Below are 24,736 nucleotides of genomic sequence, written 5' to 3'. Positions count from 1 at the left end.
ATGGGAAAATTTACAGAGCTAACTACCTGTTTGTTTTTTTTTTCTCCCCAACAAATAACTACAAGGGTGAAAAAAGATTAGAAGAGACTAAAGAGTCATGTCAACATCTGCAGCATATGGACTTCACTTGGATCATGATTTCAAAAAATTTATAGTAAAAGACAATTATGAGGTAATTGGGTAAAAGTAGACATTGACAAGGATATTAAGGAATTTTTATAAGACATGATAATAGTATCATGGTCATGTTAAAAAAAAAAGACGTTAGAGATACACACTGACATATTTATGGATGAAATTATGTATTTGCCTCAAAACAATCTAAAAAGAAGTAGATGGCAGTGTAGATGAAAGAAGATTGGCCATGAGTTGACAACTGTTGAAGCTGAGTGATGAATACATAAGGGATCATACTCTTCTCCCTACTTATGTAAATATTAGAAGCTTTCAAAATAAAAAATTATTAACATCTTAAGAGACTAAAGAATGCTGCCTCTTACTATTACACTTTCTACCTCCTTTGGGGACAATGAGAAAACTAACCTAACTATGAAGTAAAGTTTGATTATTACTACTGCTTAAATATTAAACATAAAAGTGCCTTCCAGTATAGGTTTTAGAAGTTTAATGTTAGTGTCATGAGATAGTCATAAAGGTTTAAGCAGTATCCCAATTACTATTCATCCATAGTTTACCTGAACTGTTTCCAAAATCCTCTGGGCACATAGTACTGTAGTCGAGAAGCAGCTAAATGACCAAAGATGACCTGAAGGTGTCTTAGAACACCAATATTGTACTCTTTCCTATCTTCTGTTTTACTTAATGCTGGTTTCTCTTCAAATTGTTGAGGGTATCCAAATACATCATCTCTGGGATCAACATTGCTCTAGAAACCAAAAGTTATCATTAATGAGCTAATCTAACTTCAAAGTATAGTAAAAATATGTTGAGACAAAAGCTAAACGATTAGTGAACAAATCACCTGTACTTCTATTTATTTCCAAAGCACTTAACTTTCAATTTATAAATTTTAGTTTACAATATCAGTGTTTATATCCCCACCCCTTTCACATAAGAGTTGTCATAAAGGAATAACCCTCACTAAGTATCGTAGAGGTAGGTAATATAGCAAAATACAGTAAAAGTGATTAACTTAGACTGAACTGGACACAAATGCAGGCTTTGCTACTTATAAGCTAAGTAACTTTGAGCAATTAAGTGCCTCATGTGTAAATGGGTTAACACATTCTTCATGTAGCTGTTGTGAGGATTATATGAGATAATGTATATAGAGTGCTCAGACTTGTAAACATTCAATACAATATACATATTAAGATTAGTAGTACTCTTCAACAAATGGTGCTGGAAAAACTAGATATCCATAGGCAAAGGAATAAGGTTGGACTTTTCCCTAACACTATACACAAAAATTTACTCAATAGAGATCAAAGATTTGAATGTAAGAGCTAAAACTATGAAACTCCTAAAACATAGAGCAAAAACTTCACGACATTGGATTTGACAATGATTTATCGGATATGACACCAAATGCACAGGCAACGAAAGAATAGAGACATACTGGACCTCATGAAAATGAAAAGGTTCTGTGCAAAGAAATTGGAACCCTTGCATACTGTTGGTGGGAAATGTAAAATGGTGCAGCCACTGTAGAAAACAGTTCCTAAAAAAATTAAAAATAAAACTATCAAATGACCCAGCAATTCCACTTCTGGGTAAAACACCCAAAAGAACTGCAAGAAAGGTCCTGAAGAGATATTTGTATACCCATGTTCAGAGCAGCATTATTCACAATTTTGAGTTCCACCAAACGGTGGAATCAGGGACTTCCCTGGCGGTCCAGTGGTTAAGACTCTGTGCTCCCAATGCAGGGGAAGCGGGTTCGATCCCTGGTCGGGAACTAAGATCCCGCAGGCCGCGCCGTGTGCACCACCCCCCACAAAAAGGTGGAAGCAACCCAAATGTCCACTGATGAATAAATGGATAAACAAAATGTGGTATATACATTCAAAGGAATGTTATTCAGCCTTTAAAAGAAAGGAAATTCTGACACATGCTATGAAATGGTCGTTACATTAAGTCAAACAAGCCTGTCACAAAAAAACAAATATGGTATGATTCCACTTATATGAGGTACCTAGAATAGTCAAATTCATAGAGATGGAAAGAGAATGGTGGCTGCAGAACTCTGTGTGGGACCTGGATGTAGAAATAGACAATGTCCAGTCCCTGCCCACGAGAAACTTAGTCTAGGGAAGGAAAAAAGCACACAGGCAAAAAACCAAAACCAAAACACCCCCCAGTGCAATGGGGTGCCGAGACAACACAGAGCAGAGGGTACCATGAGAGCAAAGTTGAGACACCTTATTTGAACTGTATCATACTTTGTTTGCTGGTACAATTAGCTATCTCTACTGTGCTTAACTCAACAACCTAGAGATGTGATGAATCACAGAACTAGAATCTGAACTCCAATTTTCACCCAGAGCAGTGGTTCTTAACCAGGTATATGGTGTGAGCAATGCCTATGAAGCTTCTTAAAAAAGTAAAAACGCTCAGACCCCAATCCCTGGATGATGCGGTTCAGCAGACCTAGGGAAGAGTTGGGGTCTAGTGTATGTTTCAGAAACCCTCCCTGTAAGTAATAAACTACCTCAGAGCAAATAGTTCGGTGACTGAAGAGAGGGAATGAGAAAAGAACCATTTAAGATATTTACTGCAACCAGAGCATGCTCTGGCTTCTCTCTTCAGCTCTCACCATGACAACACCATGAGTGGGAAAAGGTCAAATAAAAACAAAGAAATACAGGGTAGACGCAAACATGACCACAGCTTATTAAGTCTGGCCATAGTCTCTTCTTTAAGGAACCATGCCATATTTATGTCAACTCTGATCCACCACTACAACCTAATTTTTTCACAGCTTTATTCTGCATTGGATACTTGGTAGGAGCCTAAATTTTGTCACAAGTAGAAGTTTGTTTCCTAAGCAAAAATAGTTATGATCTGGGAGAAATGCAAAAGTAATCTAAAAGTAAGCACAGACAATGAAACTGGCATAGCACATTATCTTGGCATAAATAAATGGAGATACATAATTAAAATATCAAACAGAAAAGTAAAAATATAATTTAGACTATTATTAAAAATGAAGATTCTTATCATTATACAAACTCTAAATTATACCAAACCCCCAAAAGTGAGTACATTAACTGTTGCTTTAAAACATATAAACTATCATAAAAATTAACTGTAGTTGCAAGTCTGGTAGGTAGTGAGCACTATGTCGAGGTAGCAGTCTGTGCTGGGAGATTCTAGCTTTATTTTCAAATATTTGCCAACAGGTCCAGTGAAAGTCTAACGCTTTCTAAGCGAGAACAACAGTATCTCGTATCAGAACTTCAAACACAGAAAACAAAAATGCTAAATAAAATTTACCTCGTTGTCCTGCTTCTCATCCCCAGACATATCATCATCTACATCGCTACCTGTGCCTTCAATTGCAAGAATACCATTCCTAATGGACGGAATCATGTAGAGTTGCTGAATCACAGAATTCATATAACAAGTAGCACCAGCGTTTTTCAGCCCCACAAATCCTTTTGGTGGGCGGGGTCCAACAGGTGGCAGATATTCCCACTCAGTAAGTGCTTCACAAGCTGAGAGAAGACAAAAGATTCTTGTAGCACGAATAAAAACATTTTGTCCACTTTAGACTTTATTAAGCTGATAAATTAACATTACCAACAATTCCACTACTCCTATAGCCACCTGAAATAGTGCTCTAGGTATGCATTTCACCCTCAACAAATCGAAGATACACAGCAACACGTACCACTATATAGATTCTTACCCCACCATCTATGAACCCATGCTTTATCTGATGTTGCTTCTATGGCAGTCTCAGCAGTCTCACAAGATGGTACAAGGCTAATTTCTACATGTTAACTTTACTTTTAACTTTATTATAATTTAGTCATTATGAACTTTAACTTTTTTTACTTTTATGTTTTTTCAAGTGCCTTCAAACTCATTCTGGCATGAAATGTTATACAAATATATCAACATATGATAGCTTACTAAGTTTTAAATAATCCTAAGATATCACCTGGGTTCACATCCAGGTTCTGATGCTTACCAACTCTTTCATCTTCAGGCAAGCCTCTGTTTCCTTCTTAATAAATGTAGTAATAAGAGTAACACGTGCTTTGCCTATAATCACAATGTTATTTTGAGGAGCAAACAAGATAGTGGATTTGAGTTCTGTGAGAACTGTAAATCACTGCCTATCTCCCTCTACCTAGTATACACCTGGAAACAATGTACATATCATCATCTATAAGACCAGTTATATAAATTATATAGTATATTGAACTGAAAGGTAGAAAGGTATATAGCTAATAAATGGATTTAGATAAATATTTATGTGTTGATAGGAAATGATCACAGATATATTAAGGGGAAAACAAAGTGAAGAACACTGTGCACTCCAGACCAATCTGTGGTTAAAAAACTAAACAAACAAACAAAAAAAGATTTTGTATGTGGATTTTGCATACTCAGAGATTCTGGGAGGATAGACATGAACTGAAGATAACGGTCACAGCTATCAAAGGGGACCAGGGGAATGGAATGGGCAGGAAAAATGTTTTAGAATACATCCTTCTCTGGTACTTGACATCTTTACCACACAAATGTACTACTTAAGAACAAGCGGCCTTTCTCTTTCTGCCATCCTGGAGCCTGTGGAGGAGTGCTGGGAACAGGACTTCTAAAACAGCAAATAGGTCTGGAAGGCTGTGGTCCAAGGCTCTATTTTTGCTGGCTATAAGCAGGGTCCTGTGAAACCAGAGGGTTCCTCTTCTTAAAATAGAAGGTGTTTATGCCCAAGATGAAACTGAATTCTACCTGGGCAAGAGACGTGCTCATGTGTACAAAGCAAAGAACAACAGTGACTCCTGGTGGCAAACTGAACAAAACCAGAAGAATCTGGGGAAAGGTAACTTGTGCTCATGGAAACACTGGCTTGGTTCGTGTCAAATTCCAAAGCAACCTTCCTGCTAAGGCCATTGGCCACAGAATCTGTGTGCTGCCGTACCCCTTGAGGGTTTAAACTTATTGAAAACTAAATAAATAAAAGTGTGGATTTGTTTAAAAACAAACAAAAACCCCCACCCTACTATATACAAATTTGATAGAATAATTGTCTAACCTTTAAGAACTTTAATCAGAATCTCCTAAAATGTTATTAAAAAGTCCTTATATTCTAAAATACAACATATCAAAAAATAATCTGACATGTTCTTAAAGATTTACTATCATCAATTATATTCTTAAGCTTTGTAGATAAATGGTTTTCTCCTAAAACAGAACAGCCTCCACTGTGGTTTGCTTTCTTATTTCTGCTGTCTCAGTCATTTTATATTGCCCTCATCCCTTTTGAGCTTCAGTTCTATATCAGTAAGATCTACAGTCTACAGTCTGTTTCATGGGCTTCATGTGAGCATTAACTGAGGACCAAGGGCACTAAAATGTTATCTTCTCACATTCTAATCTTTAAAACCAGATTTTCTTAGAACTCATATGAAAATAACATTAAAGAGCTTCTAAAGTGAGGGCCTGAAAGGTTTTCCAATGCATGTAATTTGACTTTTTAAGTTTGAACTCTGAAATTTGACTATTATTCTGGAGTTTGGATTTTAGTCCAGATTTGACTGAAATGAAATTTATTTTGTTGCTCAATACTTGCACCACTTACAGGAAGACATTTAACAAACATTTGAAAACTTTTCTACATTAAGACTCATTGCTTGTAATGGTCTTAAATGTTAAACTAGTTGCTGAAAGAAAGGAAAACATGAGTTGAAGATGTTTACTAAAAGGAAAACAGAATTTGAACACATGAGAGAACTGCCATCAGAACTTTGTATTTTAAAATACTTACTAGTTATTGCTGTGCCAATGTAGTACATTTCAGTCAAAGAATCTACTATCTGTTTGAGGTTCCTCACACAGCCAACAGCTAATGCTACAAGTAACTCAAAGCCTGCATTAATGGTAGCTGGTGAACTACAGACTGGAATAGCCTGTTCAGCTGGCAGTTCTCCATTTCTCATATACTGTAGGTAAACATTGGATGCAGGGAAGATGAAATCATCAATTAATTCCTACAAAGTTGAAAAACGGATTATGTATTAGCAATGATACATATTTATATAAAAATACATGTAAAGTCATATATGCGTATGTGTATGTATTTTTTTTTAAAGAAAGAAATGTCTCTTGGAAGGAAATAATGTTAAATTAATTGTCAGAATTCAAGATTTCATTGCATGTCAGAAAACTTACTTGGATTTTCTAATAAAAACATCCCACTTCAAAACACTATTTACTACAATTAACAAACCAACCCGATTTCTCAGGTTAAAAACTCATCAAGAATGAGTTGACTGTAGCACTTAACAAAAATTCACATTAAGTAAATTTACTCTTTTAATCACATGTATACCAAAGCTCATTTTGAATAAAAATTAAATGTCCTAAAATGACACTTTTTGTTTCCTTGAGTTACCACGTATGTGAAAAAACTCATCAAAGAAACACAGTAAATATGCACAGTCTTACATAATAGAGGTTTGTCTCATTCTAAATAAAGTAAAAAGTTGATGAAGTAAAAAGTCTGTGATAAGTAAAAAGTCTGATGAAGCAAAAAGTTCAGATTTTCTAAATAGAAAAATTAAATAGTGCTTACTTTACACAGTACTGAAATTTTATTCATGTACAAAATTTAGAAACGATATTTTAAAAGTTACTGTAACCTCTATATTCTTTAAAAGTAGAAAAGAGAAATGATCAAGAAAATACACCAAAGACATGATACCATAAATTAACCAGACAGATTTGGTAACAAACATGTAGAACGTTAATGATACATAGCTTAGGACCAAGCCGACAAAACTTACCTTAATAAGATTAGCACCTCCTTTTTCACAACCAATATGATATTTTTTCTCAGGGGTTTGAAAGGCCAGTAACTCTTTTGTTACCCCAAGGTGGCCTTCCAAGATTGTCTCTTCAACACCCGTTTCACCTGTTCTTTTAACATCATCCTGCCAAAGAAAAATATCAAATGCCTAACTTACGAAAGGGTGGTGAGATGTCAGAACAAGAGTGAGCTAGACAGAGGCAATTCCTTCAAACTTTTCCATTCTAAGCGATTTTTTCTCTTCAGAACTTTCTAGAAGTAGGCTTTACAAACTAGCAGAAGAAATGCTAATCTGAAGGCTAAAAGCTACCAATCTCTTCAGAAATAAATTCTCATACAACTCTAAGTAAGAAGTATCAGGTGTTAAGATCAAAAGTTAAATTAAGTGCTAGTCTATCAGACTCATTTTTTGATGAAAACAATTCAAGAATACTTTTTAAAAGATGAAAATTTGCAAAATGGGCCCATTTTAAAATGGAAGAAGCTGAATATCAGTGTTTCAAGTTTTAAGTAAAGCAAGGCATTTGACAAAACTACTTACGCATTCATTCTGTGAATCATGAGTTAGTAATATCCACTAACACAGAGTATATTCTTTGGTCCTTTTCATTACTCTTTGTTGTTTTTCATTTAACCAAAATGCTCAAAACTATAAACTACTAATAAAATATCTTATTTACTGATGATAAACACAGTATTAAATGCAACTTACCCTAATTCTTTTAAGCCAATCAATTTCATTATTGAGAAGAACTTCAGCATTGGGTATATTAATATTACTATTGTAAGCATAATTAAGAAGGTGCCTTAAAAGAGTAAAGTAGTCGCCTGAATGTTTAGCTCTCTCTCTGGCTGTGCTCTGAAACAATAAAGTAGAATAATATGAATTTACATGTCCATGCTCAGAATCCACTTTTTAAAAACCCAGAATTAACTAGAGTAAATGACTAACATAGGATGGGAAATTACTAATATTTTTAAAATATAGACTGCTCTAACCTTAATACAAGCTAAAACCATGAATTCTTGACTGTTCCATGTACAAGAATGAATCACAATGATAAGTATATTAAAAAATGTCTCACCCCCAAAACGGTGAAGAGCAGAGTAATGAAGAAAAGTAAAGGCCTGTGTCCCATGCAACATCTGGTGCACATTAAAAAGAACTGCTCCTGTGCCACCTGGCGAACAGTTCTGAAATAAAAATGTTTCACATTTCATATATTATCTTCATGAAGAAAAAGAAAAAAGATTCCAACACTGTCTCTCGGGGTGGGGGTGGGGTGTTAAGGGGTAGGTAAATTAAAAGTAAAAATACAAGAATACGTAACACCCCTTTAAGCAGCAACGTTTAACAGATGAACTTAGGCTGTGTGTCAAGAACTAAAACCTCAAATTGTCACTGAAGAGTTCAAGGGATACCTTCTAACACCCCTTTCTTGGAACAGGCTGGAAATGTTCCTCTAGGTACAAGAGTTGTATGGTAAGTCTTAAGCATCTTTTGGGCATTCCATAGAATTATTCCATTGTGCTCTGGAGCAAACAACTCTGTAGAAATTCTGTTGCAATTACACAATAAGGATGTTGCTGCAGATGTCCCTGATATTATACTAGCGATTCCCAAAGCATGTTACCCAGATGAGCAGCATCAGCAGCATCTGAGAACTTGGTAAAAATGCAATTTCTCAGGCCCCAGCAACCTGCGTTTTTATAAAGCCTTCAGGTGATTCTAACGTGTGCTAAAGATTGAGAACCACCATATAATACAATATTCTATGATTACCCATGGGAAAAACTTGTCTCTGGTCACAGTACTGGGACTTTTACCTGAGCATCATGGGTCTCTTAAAAAATATGTATACTATACAGATCTCACTAGAATAAATGCTCCAAGAAGGCAAAGACATCATCTATTTAGTTTACTACTGTGCCTCCAGAATGAAGAATGATGCCTGGCATATAACAGGTGCTAAGAACCAGTTACCAGATGTATAAATACTGTTTGTTTACAAGATGGAGGTTTGTCTCCATTAGAAAGTAAGCTCTTTCAGGACAGGGCTTTCCTTTGTTGAAGCATGAGTTCCTGGCACCTAGAACAACATCTGACATATGGAAGATGCTCAAAAAGTATCTGCTAACGAAGCATTTGTCTATCGTACAGACATTACAAACTACATTTGGTGAATAACTATGTTTCTGCCAATGTGCTAGCTGATAAACGGCTTACAAACAAATTTTTAGTTCAATGTAAGAACCTGACAGTATACATTCTGTGTACTAACCTCCCTCCTGGATATTTTTTAGGTTTCTGAAACCTGTACATGGTCCTATAAACCATAGGGACCTTTAGAAGCTTTGTGGGTTAGGTTTAGTGGAATTCAAATAAACTGACATCAGGAGTACTTGGTTTTGTTGGGGAGAAGGTCCATAACTTTTACCAGATTTTCAGAGGTATATGTCATTCATACTGCCCTAGTTTATTTTTTAAAAAGTTAGGTATGCGGCCCAAATAGAGTGAGGGTCTATAAAGAGTTGATGCTTGTCAGTTCCTGATGAACCCTCCCTCACACATGCGGACTTTCGTAATGCTTCAAAAGAAACACATCTACTAAAAAATCCTGTTGCCTGTATCTTCACAACATACTCAAAATCTGATCATTTCTCACCACTTCTACTATTGCCATACTTCCAGACTCTCTCATCTTTTATTTGAATTAATGAAATAGTCTAAGTGCCTTTCCTGCAAAGCAACCAGAATAAACGTAAAATGTTAACTCAGAGCATATCATTCTTCTGCTCAAAACCCTCCAATGGGGGACTTCCCTGGTGGTCCAGTAGTTAAGACTCTGTGCTCCCAATGCAGGGGACACAGGTTTGATCCCTGGTCAAGGAACTAAGATCCCGCATGCTGCAGCAAAAAAACCAAAAAAAAAAAAAAAAAACCCCAATGGATTCCCATCTCACTTAGGGTAAAAGTTAATGTCTTTACAATGATCTATAAAATCCTTACAGGCTGCTTATTGCCTCTCTGGCCTCACCTCCTACAACTCCCCCACCTCTGCTGTTCCAGACACACCCGGCTCCATGTTTTTCTTTACATGTCAGGCATGTTCCTGCCTTGGGACATTTGCATCTGTTGTTTCTTCTGCTTAAAACACACTTCTCCGGGGGGGTGGGGGGGATAAAGTTGGAATTTGGGATTAACAGACTACTACATATAAAATAGATAAACAACAAGGACCTACTATATAATACAGGAAATACAGTATTTCGTAATAATCTATGATTTAAAAGAATCTGAAAAAAAATATATATGTATAACTGAATCACTGTGCTGTACACCTGAAACACTGTAAAGCAGCTATATATACCTCAATTAAAAAATAAAAATTAAGGGGGCTTCCCTGGTGGCGCAGTGGTTGAGAGTCTGCCTGCTGATGCAGGGGACACGGGTTTGAGTCCTCGTCTGGGAGGATCCCACATGCCGCGGAGCGGCTGGGCCCGTGAGCCACAATTGCTGAGCCTGCGCGTCTGGAGCCTGTGCTCCGCAACAAGAGAGGCCGCGATGGTGAGAGGCCCGCACACCGCGATGAGGAGTGGCCCCCGCTTGCCGCAGCTGGAGGGAGCCCTTGCGCGGAAGCGAGGACCCAACACAGCCATAAATAGATAAATAAATAAAATAAATAAACCCGAAGTAAAAAAAAATAAAAAAATAAAAAAAAATAAAAATTAAAAAATATATATATTTGGTCATTCAGATGACCAAAATGTATTTCTCATATAAAAAATAAAATAAAATTTAAAATGAAATATGATGGAGGTGTTAGCTAACCTTAGGCTATGGTGGTAATCATACTGCAAGATATGACTGTATCAAATCAACACTTTGTACACCTTAAAGTTACACAGTTATATGCTGATTATATCTCAATAAAGCTGAACAAAAAAAATACAATTTAAAATGAAAAACAAAACACAAAAAACCCCCACCCAAAAACCCAACACACTTCCCCCATTAACTGCATGGATCACTACCTCACTCTTTCAGAGCTCTGTTTAAAAGGTCACCCTTCTCTGGGAAGTCTTCTCTGACTATCCTACATAAAACTGAACTCCAATGACCCTGCCTCCCCACTCATCCCCATTCCTGATTTATTTCTCTCGATAGCATTTATTAATATAACATACTATATATTTTCCCATGTGTCTTCCTTTCCCACTCCCCACATCCCCTTTAGTACAGACTCCAAAAAGGCTGACATTTTGTCTGTTTTGTTTACTGCTATATTCCCAGTAGCTAGAACACTGCCTGGTGCATAATGGGTACTTGATAAATTATTCATCGGTGAGACTGCCTACAATATTAAAATCTAACACTACTTGGATCTCAGCATCAAAGGCCTTCTGTAAACTGATGCCTACTAATCTCCTTTTCTGCATTATCCCTTTCTCTTCTTCTACCAGAATACTCAGCTGTGCCTTGAAAGCACTATGCCAGGAGTGGCAAACTCAAATGCCTCCATGGATCAAGGTAACATAAAGGAGTTAAACAGGCAGAGTATAAAAGCAACAGGTGCTGGAGGAGGCTTAAAAAAAAAACACAACAAATCCACTTAAAGGAATTCAAATCCAATTACGAGCAATTACAACAAAATATCAGTGCTGTTATGTGGAAGCAGACCTCTTCTAATAGGAACAGAGGTCTAGGAGGCCTCTAGGGATAAGGAAAACTTATTGGAAAATGTGGCCCTGAAGTTGAAATTTTCGAGTGTGTAGAAGCAAGAGCCAAATTGTGGAGTGCTTATAAACCAAATTTAAATGTTTACACTTAATTCAAAGACAATGGGAAGACATGGAAAGATTTTAAGCAGGAAAACAACACGATCATATTTTGCAAGATATACTCTGCAAGTATTGAAGCCCGGTACTCTGATATTTATAATATGATGATTTAAAACTGCAGGGCAGGGCTTCCCTGGTGGTGCAGTGGTTAAGAATCCGCCTGCCAATGCAGGGGACACGGGTTCGAGCTCTGGTCCGGGAAGATCCCGGGTTCGAGTCCTGGTCTGGGAAGATCCCACAGGCCGCGGAACAACTAAGCCCGTGCGCCCCAACTACTGAGCCTGAGCTCTAGAACCCACGAGCCACAACTACTGAAGCCCGCGTGCCTAGAGCCCGTGCTCCGCAATAAGAGAAGCCACCGCGATGAGAAGCCTGCTCACGCAACGAAGAACCAAAGCAGCCAAAAATAAAAATAAATAAATAAATACATACATACATAACTAAAACTGCAGGGCAGGGTGGGAGTCAGTACTAGGGAAGAAAATCAGATACCTAAAGCTCAAAAAAGATCTTAACCTTAGAAGACCCCCCTTGTTGTCAAAGACAAAATAACAAGAGGCATGAGAAGAAGTGCTGTGTACGGTACTTTTTACTTCATTGTGCACAAGTTTCAGGGAGAAGAGGAGTCAAATGGTTCTAACTTCCTATAATGGGGATTTTCGTAAAAAGTAGAGGGCAGAAAACTTATTAAACGAAGTTCCTTGATACTTAGTAGCAAAGAAAGTGACATAAGTTCCTAATTTAGTTTAAGATTTTAAAAAATCAACATAGATTAAGAAATTTGTACCTCCAGGTCTGACTTCATCAAAACTCATGGCTAATCATCTTTTCTCTCCTCCAGACTTATTCAACCTATTTATCTTTCTTAACATACACAGTTGTCCAACGATGATAAAGTTTTCTCAAAGAGATAGCAAGCTCAAGGTTATTTGGGGGGTGGGGATCCCATCAAAGAACTTTCTGAATAGGCTGAACTAGATGTCTTCAAGGAAATTATCAAGGAACTTCTAAAATAATAGAGATTCCCACTTGAGACCACTAAATTACTTTACAGCATCCCCTGGAGTGAGTTGAACCTACTATTCCATCACACCATGTACACTTAAAAAATCAAACAAACAAAAAACAAAAAAACTTTACCACTAGGCTTCATATCAGCAAAGTGCTTATTTTGACTTTACACTAACTTTTCATCAGTGATTTTTGTCATCGTTGAATGGAATGTGAAAGAATAAACAAAGTGAACATTTCCTGGGTCTTTTTGCAAAATGTATGTGAGATAGATTAATTACATGTAACAGTGATATTGATTAGAGCTCAAGTTTAAAAAGTTACCTTATGAAGGTCAAGATTAGATTGACATAAGAGGATGGAAAACCTACATTTTCTACAAATTTGATTGACCTGCACAAAAAGAAGCCCAAAACAAAATTAATGCCACTGAATAAATGCTCTTAAAATGAAAAACTAGGACTTTATAATTGGTCTTTATTCTCAGTGTAAAATGCGAAGGTTCTTACCATAACCATGCCTTATGAATTCCACATTGACTTAACAACTTCACTAAAAAAAAACACTTGGCTCTAGGTATCTAAGAAAGGAAGCTAAATGTCCTATTTAATTTAAATCTTGTAAACCAGATTTTTTAAATGGGCTAAAATACATACCTCTTAGGTGAAACTAAATTCTGGAATTACAGAAAAATTAATTTTACTTTGAGAATTAATGTTCACATTTTGTAGACAGTAAAACCGAACAAATTCAGGTCTAGGCAAAACACAGTTAAATAAAAATTTCCTAAACATTAGTGTGCTATAGAGACAATAAATATTTGATTCCTGGGATAAATTCTGCCAACACAAATTAATTCATTTCTGCTTAAAAAAAATAAGATCAAATTTCTTACAATTAAAAAAGACACTTACTTGCTGTGACAGTGCAACAGTAAATCAATAATGAATGTCTGCCAAGCCTTTTCTTTACTAAGAGCATCTAAGGCTGTCGGAATCAAGGCAAAACATAACGTCATCACCTCCAATGCTTCACAGCAAACCTGTTCATCTTCCAAATCTGGCTCATTGCCTGCATTGGTCTGTAAAATTATAGTCAGGGACAAATTACCTAGAGATGTATTTAAGAAAAATCTCATACAAACTTCAAGTTAGTGCTTAAAACTTACCTAGTCACTTAAACCACTTGGCCTCAGCTTCTTTACCTACAACTCTTGAGGCCCCTTTGAAATATAGCACGGAAATGAGTATAAACAGATGATAGTCTAATTCTATTCTTTTGCTACGTCCCAAGGATGGCTGAAGGAGCACACGGAGCATATTACCTGCTTCTTTGTCCCCCAGGCTCCTAGAGACCTTCTGAGTTGTGTACTTCTGCACCAACAATCATTCCTTCCTCAAGAACCACTCTGGCACTGCAGTCAGAGTACCCAACTTCTGACTAGTCCCATTATGTAGCTTACCTACAGTGCCATTGTATTCAAAAGCAATTGTCTTAGACAACCGTTCAGGAAAGGTTTGAAGGTTTTATGACCTAAAATATGCTTGGGTAGGTAGCTAATAAATTCTAACCTGAAGTTATCAATAAGTAATATTTATAGTACATGCCTGAAAAAGAACAGGCATTCAAATATTAGCTGAGTGAATAACCAACAGTATAGGACATCAACATACATCCCAGGCAAATCACGGTTATGTTGGCCATAAAAGGGAAGCTCCTATAACTTAATTTCCCCTTCTAAATAAGCAGCAGTGGCTATCAGGGGCAGATATATATAACAGAAAATCAAAGAGTCAAACACAGTCTCTCTTCTGTAAATGATTAATCTAATGGAAGATCAAGGATGATACCTAATTGGCTGACACTCTTGAATGCTTTAAGAGAGTCAAAAATACGTAAATGCCATGATATCACAACTGACAGTTACCTAAACCAAAATACATAGGACAGAAAGATGATGAAAGAAGAATAAAGAGAATAGGAGAAAGCAAATTCAGTATGAAATAATTATACCTGACTTTAGTGAGAAGTAGAAAAAGACAGTTTCATATTAAGATGGCAGACATAATAATTCAGCCTCATGCACAATTAAACATTGTCTTAAAGGTAATATATTTCTGCGATAATTCTTACCTTCTCATAAATTTTAGTGATTTCTTCATTTGGGCTAAATACTAGCTGTAATGCCCCACATCCTGATGCCCAGATAATTTTTTGTATAGCTCTAATTACACAAATATCAGGCATATATCTTGAAGCCTGCAAGATAATGAGTAATTAAAACAGTTGACACAGTATTAGAGTGGAATAATCACTAGAAAAGCAAAAATGTTTCTCCCTGTAAAGGAAACAAGAATGGCTGTGAAGTAGTACCACTGTCTTTAGGTTCCCAAGTTGCCTTTGTCCCATTATTTCGTTTAACAGCAATACCACAAAGTATGCTCTCCAAGTTATTATCTGGCCCTACTCTACTTTCAGAAGAACCTTAAAAAGACTACATAGGTGATCAAACCATTCCACTCCTAGTTTTTTACCCAAAAGAAATAAAAACTTAGGTCCACACAAACACTTGTACAGAATGTTTACAGCAGCTTTATTCACAGCTAAGAAAGAGAATGTCCTTTACCAAGTATATGGATAAACACAATGTGGAATATTCATAATGGCATATTACTCAGCAATAAAAAGGAATGGACTAATGGTCCACACCACACAGATAATTCTCAAAGTCATTATTCTGAGTGACAGAAGCAGACATAAAAGAACACACACTGTATGATTCCACTTGTGTAAAATTCTAGAAAATGAAAACTACTATATAGTAACAAAAGATCAGTGGTTATCTGAGGCCAGGGGTAGACAGGGAAGAAGAAGAGACTTCAAAGGGGCATATGGAAAGAGTGATGGAGACATTCTGTGTCTTGACTATGGTGGACGTGTGACACACATATGTATTTGTCAAATTCCACCTAATTATATGCTTTAAAAGGATGCTGTTCATTGTACATAAAGGTGATTAAAACCAGAAAGTACTAATATTATTATCGTTAGGTAAAATTCATGTTAAGGGAACTTTATCTAGACTGAGTCAGTGATTAAAATGAGTGGGCCTAGGAAAATTAAGCCCCAAAATGTGATAAGGGTTATTTCTACATAAAGAGAGGGTCAAAAGTGAAAGAAATGAACCTTCCAGAATTTCAGAGCTTTACAAATTTAATACTAACCTCATCAGATATTTGCTGAGCAAGACGAATTGACACATTTCTAAGCATGCATTCAGATGACGGATTAGGAATGCTCTGAAGGGCACTTTGTAGCACCACTGCTTGATCATGAGTAACTTGGTTGACCTGAAAAAAGATAAATATTTTACTTTAATACTGCGTACATAACCAAATCCAATCATTTACTCCTCACTCAGCACCACTCCCTCAGGATGACCTCCCTTCTGTATATATTCAATACACTGTAGAACCCGTGTGACTTACACAAAAAGTTCTTTGCATTGCCAACAATGTGGGCTTCCTCTTTTTCTTGTGTAGTGGAGTGCCACATATCCCTCTGCAAACCCCCATTCTACATCAATCCAACTTGTGTCTCTACATCTGCATTCAGCACAACTTGCAGAGGTGAGTGATAAACTGAACTGACTGGTCGCAGTCCCAACTAGAAACTCAGTGAAGTACTTCACATGCATGCTCCTGGGCAGACCCTGCTCCCCATTCACCCTGGTCATCAAACTCTTTTTAGAAAAAAAAAAGTAAGGAATATCAATAACAGAAGAAAAATACTAATATATAAAAGGTACCAGACCAAATTTTTAAGCCCATAAAGAAAAAAGATTACTTTTAAGTAGTTATTAGCCAGGCAATTCTGACTGCCTTTCAAGTTCTAACTCTTCTCCATATTGTAAGTATTTCTACAACAGTATTTAAGACAAGTCTGTTTTTACTAATTTTGCCTTTACCGCCCTATTGACTGTGAGCTCCTTGAGATTACAGGCTATTATGTACCTCTGTATACACAGTGCACATTTTCTGAATAAAAGAGAGACGTGAAAGAGGGGAGCATTTATATTTTCTGTGTACTTCATTAAGCTCCTGTGTCAGGGATTACGGTAAGAATCTGTTTTTATCTTAAGAAGAACACCACTTTAAAAAAATCCTAGTAAGCGTGGTACCTTTAATGCAAAACAATTTAAGACTTGGGCCACTTTTTTTCATTACCCTTTTTAATGAAAATTTCTAACATATATGAAAGTGGAGAGAAAAGGATTATGAACTCACATGTACCCACCGCCCAGCTTCAACAATTATGAACAAAGGACCAAAATTACTTTGTCTAACCACTCCCCTCACTTTCCATCCCTGCCCCACCCCAGGATTATTTTGAAGCAAATCCTAAATATCATATAATTTCATCTGTAAATACTTCAACAATTTTTTCTTAAAAGAGGGGGCTCTTCCTTTTAAACATAACCACAGTATCATCATCACACCTAAAACAATTATAAATGCTATTATCTCAATTATATGTGATTATTATAGTATCACATATCTAATCAATATTCTAATCTCAAGGCCTAAGCCATTCTTAAAATAGAACATCTATATTCCTGAAGCTTTTATCTTCTATTGGTAACTTAGTAAACCATCACTTATGATGCATATAAAACAAGTCAAATGCGTAGTTTGACTTCTCATAAATAGGCATCGAATTCTGGCATGTCTTGAGAACCTTTGGTAAAATGGATCAAGGTAAAAACAGAGTCAAAATAAGTTCAGAATTGGAGGTTAAGCCTGTCAAGGTGGGAAGAGAGGCTGGCAACAGGCTAAATCAATTACAGTTGATCCTTGAACAGCATGGGGGTTAGGAGGATAGACATTCTAGGAGTCGAAAATCTGCACAAAACTTTACAGTCGGCCCTGGGTATCTGTGGTTCCAATCAATTTAGGATCGTGTAGTACTGTAGTACTTACTGAAAAATCCATGTATAAGCAGACTCGAGCAGTTCAAACCTGTGTTGTACAAGGGTTAACATCTTTTTTATTGCCATCTGTGTGTGTGTGTGTGTATATATATATATATATATATATATATATATATATATATATATATATATATATATATGCATGCCAGATACGAGCTAGGAAGAGATTCATATGGAGTTTTTAGTAGGTTTAAAATAATTGAAAGAAGGACTTCCCTGGCGGTCCAGTGGTTAGGACTCCGTGCTTTCACTGCCAAGGGCCTGGGTTCAATCCCTGGTCGGGGAACTAGGATCCCTCAAGTGGTGCAGTGAGGCCGAAAAATAAAATAAAATAATTAAAAGACTATTTGGGGTTTTTAGCGGTTCCATACAAATTTTAGGATTATCTGTTCTAGTTCTGTGAAAAATGTCACAAGTTTTGATAGCGATTGAATTAAATCTATACATTGCATTGGGTATGAACATTTTAACATTAATTCTTCCAATACATGAACACAGGATAACTTTCCATTTCTTCGTATCGTATTACAATTTCCTTTTATCAACGTTTTATAGTTTTCAGAGTATAGGTCTTTCACTTCCTTGGTTAATTTTATTGCCAGGTGTTTTTTTTTGATGTGATTGCGCCCTTGATTTCTCTGATAGTTCATTATTAGTGTATAGAAATGCAACAGAGTTCTGTATATCAATCTTGTGTCCTGCAGCTTTACTGAATTCACTTATTAGTTCTAATAGTTTTTTGGTGGAGTCTTTAGGGTTCTATACGTATAGAATAGTACCATGATCATCTGCAAACAGTGATCCAGCAATTCCAGTCCTGGGTATATATCTGAAGAACATGAAAACACTAATTTGAAAAGATATATGCACCTCAGTGTTCACAGCACCATTATTCACAATAGCCAAGATATGGAAGCAACGTTAAGTGTCCATCAACAGATGAATGGATAAAAAAGATGTGGGGTGTGTATATGCAATGGAATATTATATTATTCAACCATAAAAAGAATGAAATAAGTCCGACAAAGAAAAGACAAATACTGTATATTTTCACGTATACGTGGAATCTAAAAAATAAAACAAACAAATATAACTAAACAGGAACAGAACCACAGATACAGAAAACAAACTAGTGGTTACCAGAGGGGAGAGAGGCAAAATAGGTGAAGGGGATTAAGAGGTACAAACTACTAGGTATAAAATAAGTGAGCTATAAGGATGTAAGGCGGGGACTTCCCTGGTGGTGCAGTGGTTAAGAATCCACCTGCCAATGCAGGGGACATGGGTTCGAGTCCTGGTCCGGGAAGATCCCACATGCCGTGGAACAACTAAGCCCGTGCACCACAACTACTAAGCCTGTGCTCTAGAGCCCGTGAGCCACAACTACTGAAGCCCATGCGCCTAGAGCCCGTGCTCCGCAACAAGAGAAGACACCGCAATGAGAAGCCCGTGCACCGCAACGAAGAGTAGATCCCACTCGCCGCAACTAGAAAAAGCCCGCGCATACCAACAAAGACCCAACGCAGCCAAAAATAAATAAATAAACAAATTTAAAAAAGGATATAAGGTACAACACAGGGAATATAGCCAATATTTTATAATAACTATATGGAGTATAATCTATAAAAATATCAAATCACTTTGTTGCACACCTGAAACTAATATTGTAAGTCAACTACACATCAAAAAAAAAAAAAAGTATTAATCGAAAGTCAAACAGGATTTAAGGGAACAGGGAAGAACTGCCCTCTCAGAGTAGAGTCAGTGAAAAGCATTTGTAATTTTAATACAAATATAATTTAATAGAAGGAAACCATTAAAATGAGGAACCACTGGAAAGGAACTGAAAACATTTTGAATCAACTCTGAACTCTATAAGCAACTCTTAAGAGTTTCTAAGAAGTTTAACTTTAAAAGTTGCCATCTATTATTACAAAAATATTTTTAAAAAGTCTGTATTACCGACGCCATGGGATTCACGCCTTCCACACCTGGCTGACAAGCTTCCGCCACAGCTCGAACGTGGCCATAGCCAATGGCAGTTAGCAACAGCTTGGCTATTTTAAGAGCATTGAGGTAGGCACCCCTTCGAGTTTCCATATCTGCATTTGGTAGGAAGTTATTTCTGGTTAGCATACTCAGGACAAGGGGTAGGCCACCACTTTTCAAGAAGTGAAATTGAAAATCAGAGGAATCATCAGCCAGAGGTGCACCAGCAGGCATTAACAAGGCATAGACTACCTGGAAAAAAGTAGAAGAACTGTATTAAAAGGTTTTAAGATAATTTCTTATTTTCCTCATCATCATTAGTTTAAAATTTTCCCATATTTTGAAATTCTTTCAAAACTATTTCATTACGATTTTATCCATGTTCTTCACATTATCATATAAAAGGTCAAATTTCAAGAACATGGAATAAATTCAAAAAGTAAAAACCAACCTCTGTTAGGTATAGCACTTGTGAGGCTGAAGGACCAAAGAAAAGCGAGTCAAGAGATGGACTAAGGCTGCTTTCTCCAAGTTTGGCGTGGTCTAAACAAATAGCTCTTAATTTTTCTATTGTTGTGCTATCTGTAAGAAAAAAAGATACATAGTCTAAAACAAAACATAATTCATGCATTCATAGTATTTTACTTTTGATATTCTGAAGACTACTTTAGTATGGAATAAGAATCAATTCAGCTGAGTTACAGGCTCAAACTTCACAAGACATAACCAGATCTGGATTGGTTTAAAAAAAAAAAAAAAAAGTCACAATCAACCAGGGCTCTTTAATCACTCAACCCAAACACGAAGGAAGCAGTCTCCTCCTACTCAGAGACCTCAAATCAACATGTCTTCCTCAGGCACTAGAGACCAAAAAACTGCAACATACTTCAAAAGGAAGTAGTTCTTATTGAAAATAAAAAAAACGGAAATATGACAAGCTCTTCCTTCCAACTTACGTTAGCCTCCGTGACACTGTGTATTAACTCAGCGGTCTCCAGCCTTTTTGGCACCAGGCACCTGTTTCATGGAAGACAACTGTTCCACAGACCAGGGTTGGGGGGATGGTTTTGGGATGATTCAAGTGCATTATATTTATTGTGCACTTTATTTCTATTATTATTACATTGTAATATATAATGAAATAATTATACAACTCACCATAATGCAGAATCAGTGGGACACTCACTGATAGGGTTTTGATATGTCTGCAAGCAACTGATTTATTATGGTCTCTGTGCAGTCAAACCTCTCTGCTAATGATAATCTGTATCTGCAGCCGCTCCCCAGCACTAGCATCACCGCCTCAGCTCCACCTCAGATCATCAGGCATTAGATTCTCATAAGGAGCCCTCAACCTAGATCCCTTGCATGCACAGTTCAAAGTAGGGTTCGAGCTCCTATGAGAATCTAATGCTGCCGCTAATCTGACAGGAGGTGGAGCTCAGGCAGTAATGAGAGTGATGGGGAGCGGCTGTGAATACAGATGAAGCTTCGTTCGCTCACTGGTCCGGCCTGCTGCTCACTCCTTGCTGTGCGGCCAGGTTCCTAACAGGCCACAGACCAGTAGCAGTCGGTGGCTCAGGGGTTGGGGACCCCTGTACGAACTGGTTTGTTACAATGAAAGAAGCTTACTGGTATCCTTGGAAACTGAACCTTAAAAAGCAAACATTAAAAAAAAAAAAAAAAAGGGAACAGTGCCTAATGTGCACATCAAGTAAGAAGATTTTTTTGGTAATATTAAAAGATGAGTTTCACTTAAATCACACTAAAAAGATACGGTAAAAAAGAAAGAAACAATCCCATTATTAGCTACCAAACACTCAAATTTACTTCAGAAAGTACTTCAATAATCAAATTATTTCCAAGGCAAATGCCCTATGATTAAAATACCACTCGATAAATAAGATTTTCTTGAAGAATAAAGATAACTGAAAATTACTACAATTTCCTTCGGGTAAGCTAATTTTTACAGGCTTGGAAATATCTTATCAAAAAAACTTCAATTTGTGTTAAAACTGTTGGCTTTCCCTATTCTGAAAGGAGAGTGACATTATAACTAAATGAAATATTCAGTTTTAATAATAAAACATTTGTGAGTATCTTCTCCTGTCATTAAATATTCATCCCCTATATCATTTTACATTAATGATTAAAATGACATGTCCTTTTGCCAGTACACTAGTTTAATCTCTAACACTGGGTATTTAGGTTTTCTCAATTTTTTTTTAAACAATAAAGATCCAAGTTACTCTCTAAAAAGAAACCAATTCATATGCTGTACCTGAAAATATCTTGCTTAGTTTAAAAATATTCTGAGTGAAGGAGGGAGGGCAAAGGGAATAGGAGAAAAGAAACAAGAGCTCTAAGAAGAGGAAGCACTGAATTTTAAGCAAATCATTTAATGTTGTTGGATTATAGTTTATTCATTTGAGGGATCTGAACCAAATGATCACCTAGTGGCCATTCCAGCTTTAGCATTCATGAACCTAAATAATCTTAGGTCCCCGATTATGCACATGCTCATTTAACAAAATATGGAAAATAGAGACAACAAATTTAAACTGCCCATAATCCTGGATTTTAGTTTCTTTCTTTCTAGTCTGCTGAAGAGATACCTAATAAGCCTAATCAATTATATGATTATAGCAACATAGTATAAAAAAGTCTAGAAGACGTTGAGCAGTAACACACAGGTTAACAGTACAAACTTTGGAGCCCAACTGCATGCATTATCTTAGAACTGCCTTTAAGCTCCGTGTCTCTGGTCAAAAGGAACAATCTCTCGGTGCCTCAGTTTCCCCACCTTTAAAACAGAAATAAAAATAGTAATTCCCCCCCTAGGAATGTTGTGAGGTTTAAATGAGTTAACAAGTGTGAAGTGCTCATAACAGATTTTGCCATATTTTAAGATATTAGTTAGACCAAACTCCTGGGAAAAAGGAAGCCCTGAAGAGGAAAAGCAACTCATTCTGCTTAGTAAAGCAATATACATTTTAATTTCTCTGTATCAAGCAAGAACCTGTTTTCCTGATGCGCATAAAGGTCACAGGAACTCCTGAGGAGTTTAAATTACAAGAGTTTAAATTACCTACAGAGACTGCTGTAGAAATTCTAAGTTTAACAGCAAATCATAATGGAGGCACTGGACTTTAGGCAAAGATTCAGAATAAACAAAAGTAAAGTCAATGACTAATAAAAAAGCTTCTAATTCCATCTTGTTTTTTTCCTCCTTTTAAAATACGTGCATGTGTGCACAAACACTAAATGATTACCCAAATGTTAGAAACAGAATTTATAACTACTTCCTCTTCTTAGAGCTCCTGCTTCCTATCTTAAAGAAGAATGTGTGTGCGCACACGCCCGTGTGTGTAACAACCACAGTGACAAAGAGTAGGTTAACATTTGTTGAGTAGTGATTAAATACCCGCCACTAGGCTAGGGGTTTTCCATACATGACCCCATTTAATCCATGCAATTCTATGAAATAGTTATTATTAGCTCAGTTTTACAGATAAGGAAGCTCTGAAGAAAACTCATGTCTAAGGCCGTGGAGTAGCAACTTGAAGAAGCAGGACTTGAACTCAAGTCCATTTGAGTCCAAAGCCTATGATTTGCCTACTGTCATACAATCATTACTGGCATTTTCGAAGCTGGCTATTTCAAATTTAGGTACTGTACTTCGATTATATAAAATAAGATAAAAGCACCCTCGTAAGTTTCCTGCTTGAGCTGCTCGGCAAGAGCTCCCTCCCGCCATCTAGTGGCACTATGCTCAAATCACAAGGTCAGGGATTATGAGATGGGTTTTCCTTTTCAAATGTTGAATCTGTGTACATAAAGCAACAACAGCTGTTACTCAGATACTAGTAAGTAAAACAATACAAATTCTAAACTACACAACAGATAAGGATCAAATTAAATTAAATCATTAAGAAAAGCCTTAACAGAGCAAATAAAAACTCAATTAGAAAGAAAAAAAAAAAAAGCCTTACTTAAGAATCTAATTAACATCTGAATCGATTCTGTACCATATGACTCAGAAAGTGAGATCGGATGGGAAAGGTCAGCAGGGTGCCTACTTTAGAAAAAGGAGATAATGTAAACACAACAGTTTTAAAAATTATCTGGGCCAATTATTGAACTGCATTTGTCAGCAATGCATCCATAAACCCCACTAAAATGACAATAAATTAATATAAAATACATAAACTCAGAAGGATAAATAAGTTAAAAGCTGAAGGAACATTAGAGATGTCAGCAAATTACTGAAGGTGTAGAGGGGATGGAAGATAGCTGGCTTAGCTGAACCCAAGAAGTGCTTCTTGGGGGGGGTAAGAGGAAGAGGGAGAGGGTACCTATAAATCAGCACTCCACCAAGTCCTAGAAAAGTTAAGGATATGAAAACAAAACATAATTGAGAAGGTACAGATGAATCAAAGACTTAAAAACAGAATGCCTGAAATCTGCCTAAGAGGCAAATTTCTACTCTACCTCCCTCCCCAATAGACTGATAAAGCTGGGAAGCAGATATCTCACTAATGTAGAGAACAGATACAAATATGGAATGCAAAAGACTAAAAAGCTGGATTAGTACCAGTATGAACCCATGTTTGTTTTTTGATATAAATGTGTTTACATATATGTGTGTGTGTGTTTAAGTGTGTATTACTTCCTAAGTCCAATGAAAATGCCTAGACCACAAGAACACCCCAGTAGTAATGAGCACAATTTAGCCCTCACATTCTGGTTTCTAAATATCTTCCCTCGCTAAAAGGAGAAATGTCTGATTCTAGGGCTGGAAGAGAGAAAGTACTAGACGAACTTTAAATATCTTATGCCAGAAAGTAAAAAGTACTCAAAAGATGATGAAGCTGTGTTAAAAAAAAGCACTGGGTTCATGT

The 24,736-nt window shown here is 36.6% G+C and overlaps 1 protein-coding gene and 1 pseudogene across 4 annotated transcripts in view; one reads left to right on the top strand and one right to left on the bottom strand.

Moving 5' to 3' along the window:
* USP9X (ubiquitin specific peptidase 9 X-linked) overlaps positions 1-24,736 on the bottom strand; it is a 124,890-nt gene that overhangs the window by 24,655 nt on the left and 75,499 nt on the right. For all 4 annotated transcript variants that reach the window (XM_057537590.1, XM_057537591.1, XM_057537589.1 and 1 more), the window contains 11 exons: positions 20,287-20,417; positions 19,809-20,087; positions 16,081-16,206; positions 14,990-15,115; positions 13,771-13,937; positions 8,089-8,197; positions 7,716-7,862; positions 6,981-7,127; positions 5,963-6,185; positions 3,457-3,677; positions 696-886 (listed from right to left, as the gene is read on the bottom strand). In XM_057537590.1, coding sequence (XP_057393573.1) covers positions 696-886; positions 3,457-3,677; positions 5,963-6,185; positions 6,981-7,127; positions 7,716-7,862; positions 8,089-8,197; positions 13,771-13,937; positions 14,990-15,115; positions 16,081-16,206; positions 19,809-20,087; positions 20,287-20,417 — 1,867 coding nt within the window. The remainder of the gene's footprint in view (positions 1-695; positions 887-3,456; positions 3,678-5,962; positions 6,186-6,980; positions 7,128-7,715; positions 7,863-8,088; positions 8,198-13,770; positions 13,938-14,989; positions 15,116-16,080; positions 16,207-19,808; positions 20,088-20,286; positions 20,418-24,736) is intronic.
* Positions 3,913-5,131, top strand: LOC103016071 (60S ribosomal protein L35a-like; annotated as a pseudogene).

This window comes from Balaenoptera acutorostrata, chromosome X (assembly GCF_949987535.1).
Source record: "Balaenoptera acutorostrata chromosome X, mBalAcu1.1, whole genome shotgun sequence".
Lineage (NCBI taxonomy): Eukaryota > Metazoa > Chordata > Mammalia > Artiodactyla > Balaenopteridae > Balaenoptera > Balaenoptera acutorostrata.
The sequence above is the reverse complement of the archived record's forward strand: the minus strand, read 5'-3'. Positions and strand labels throughout refer to the sequence as shown.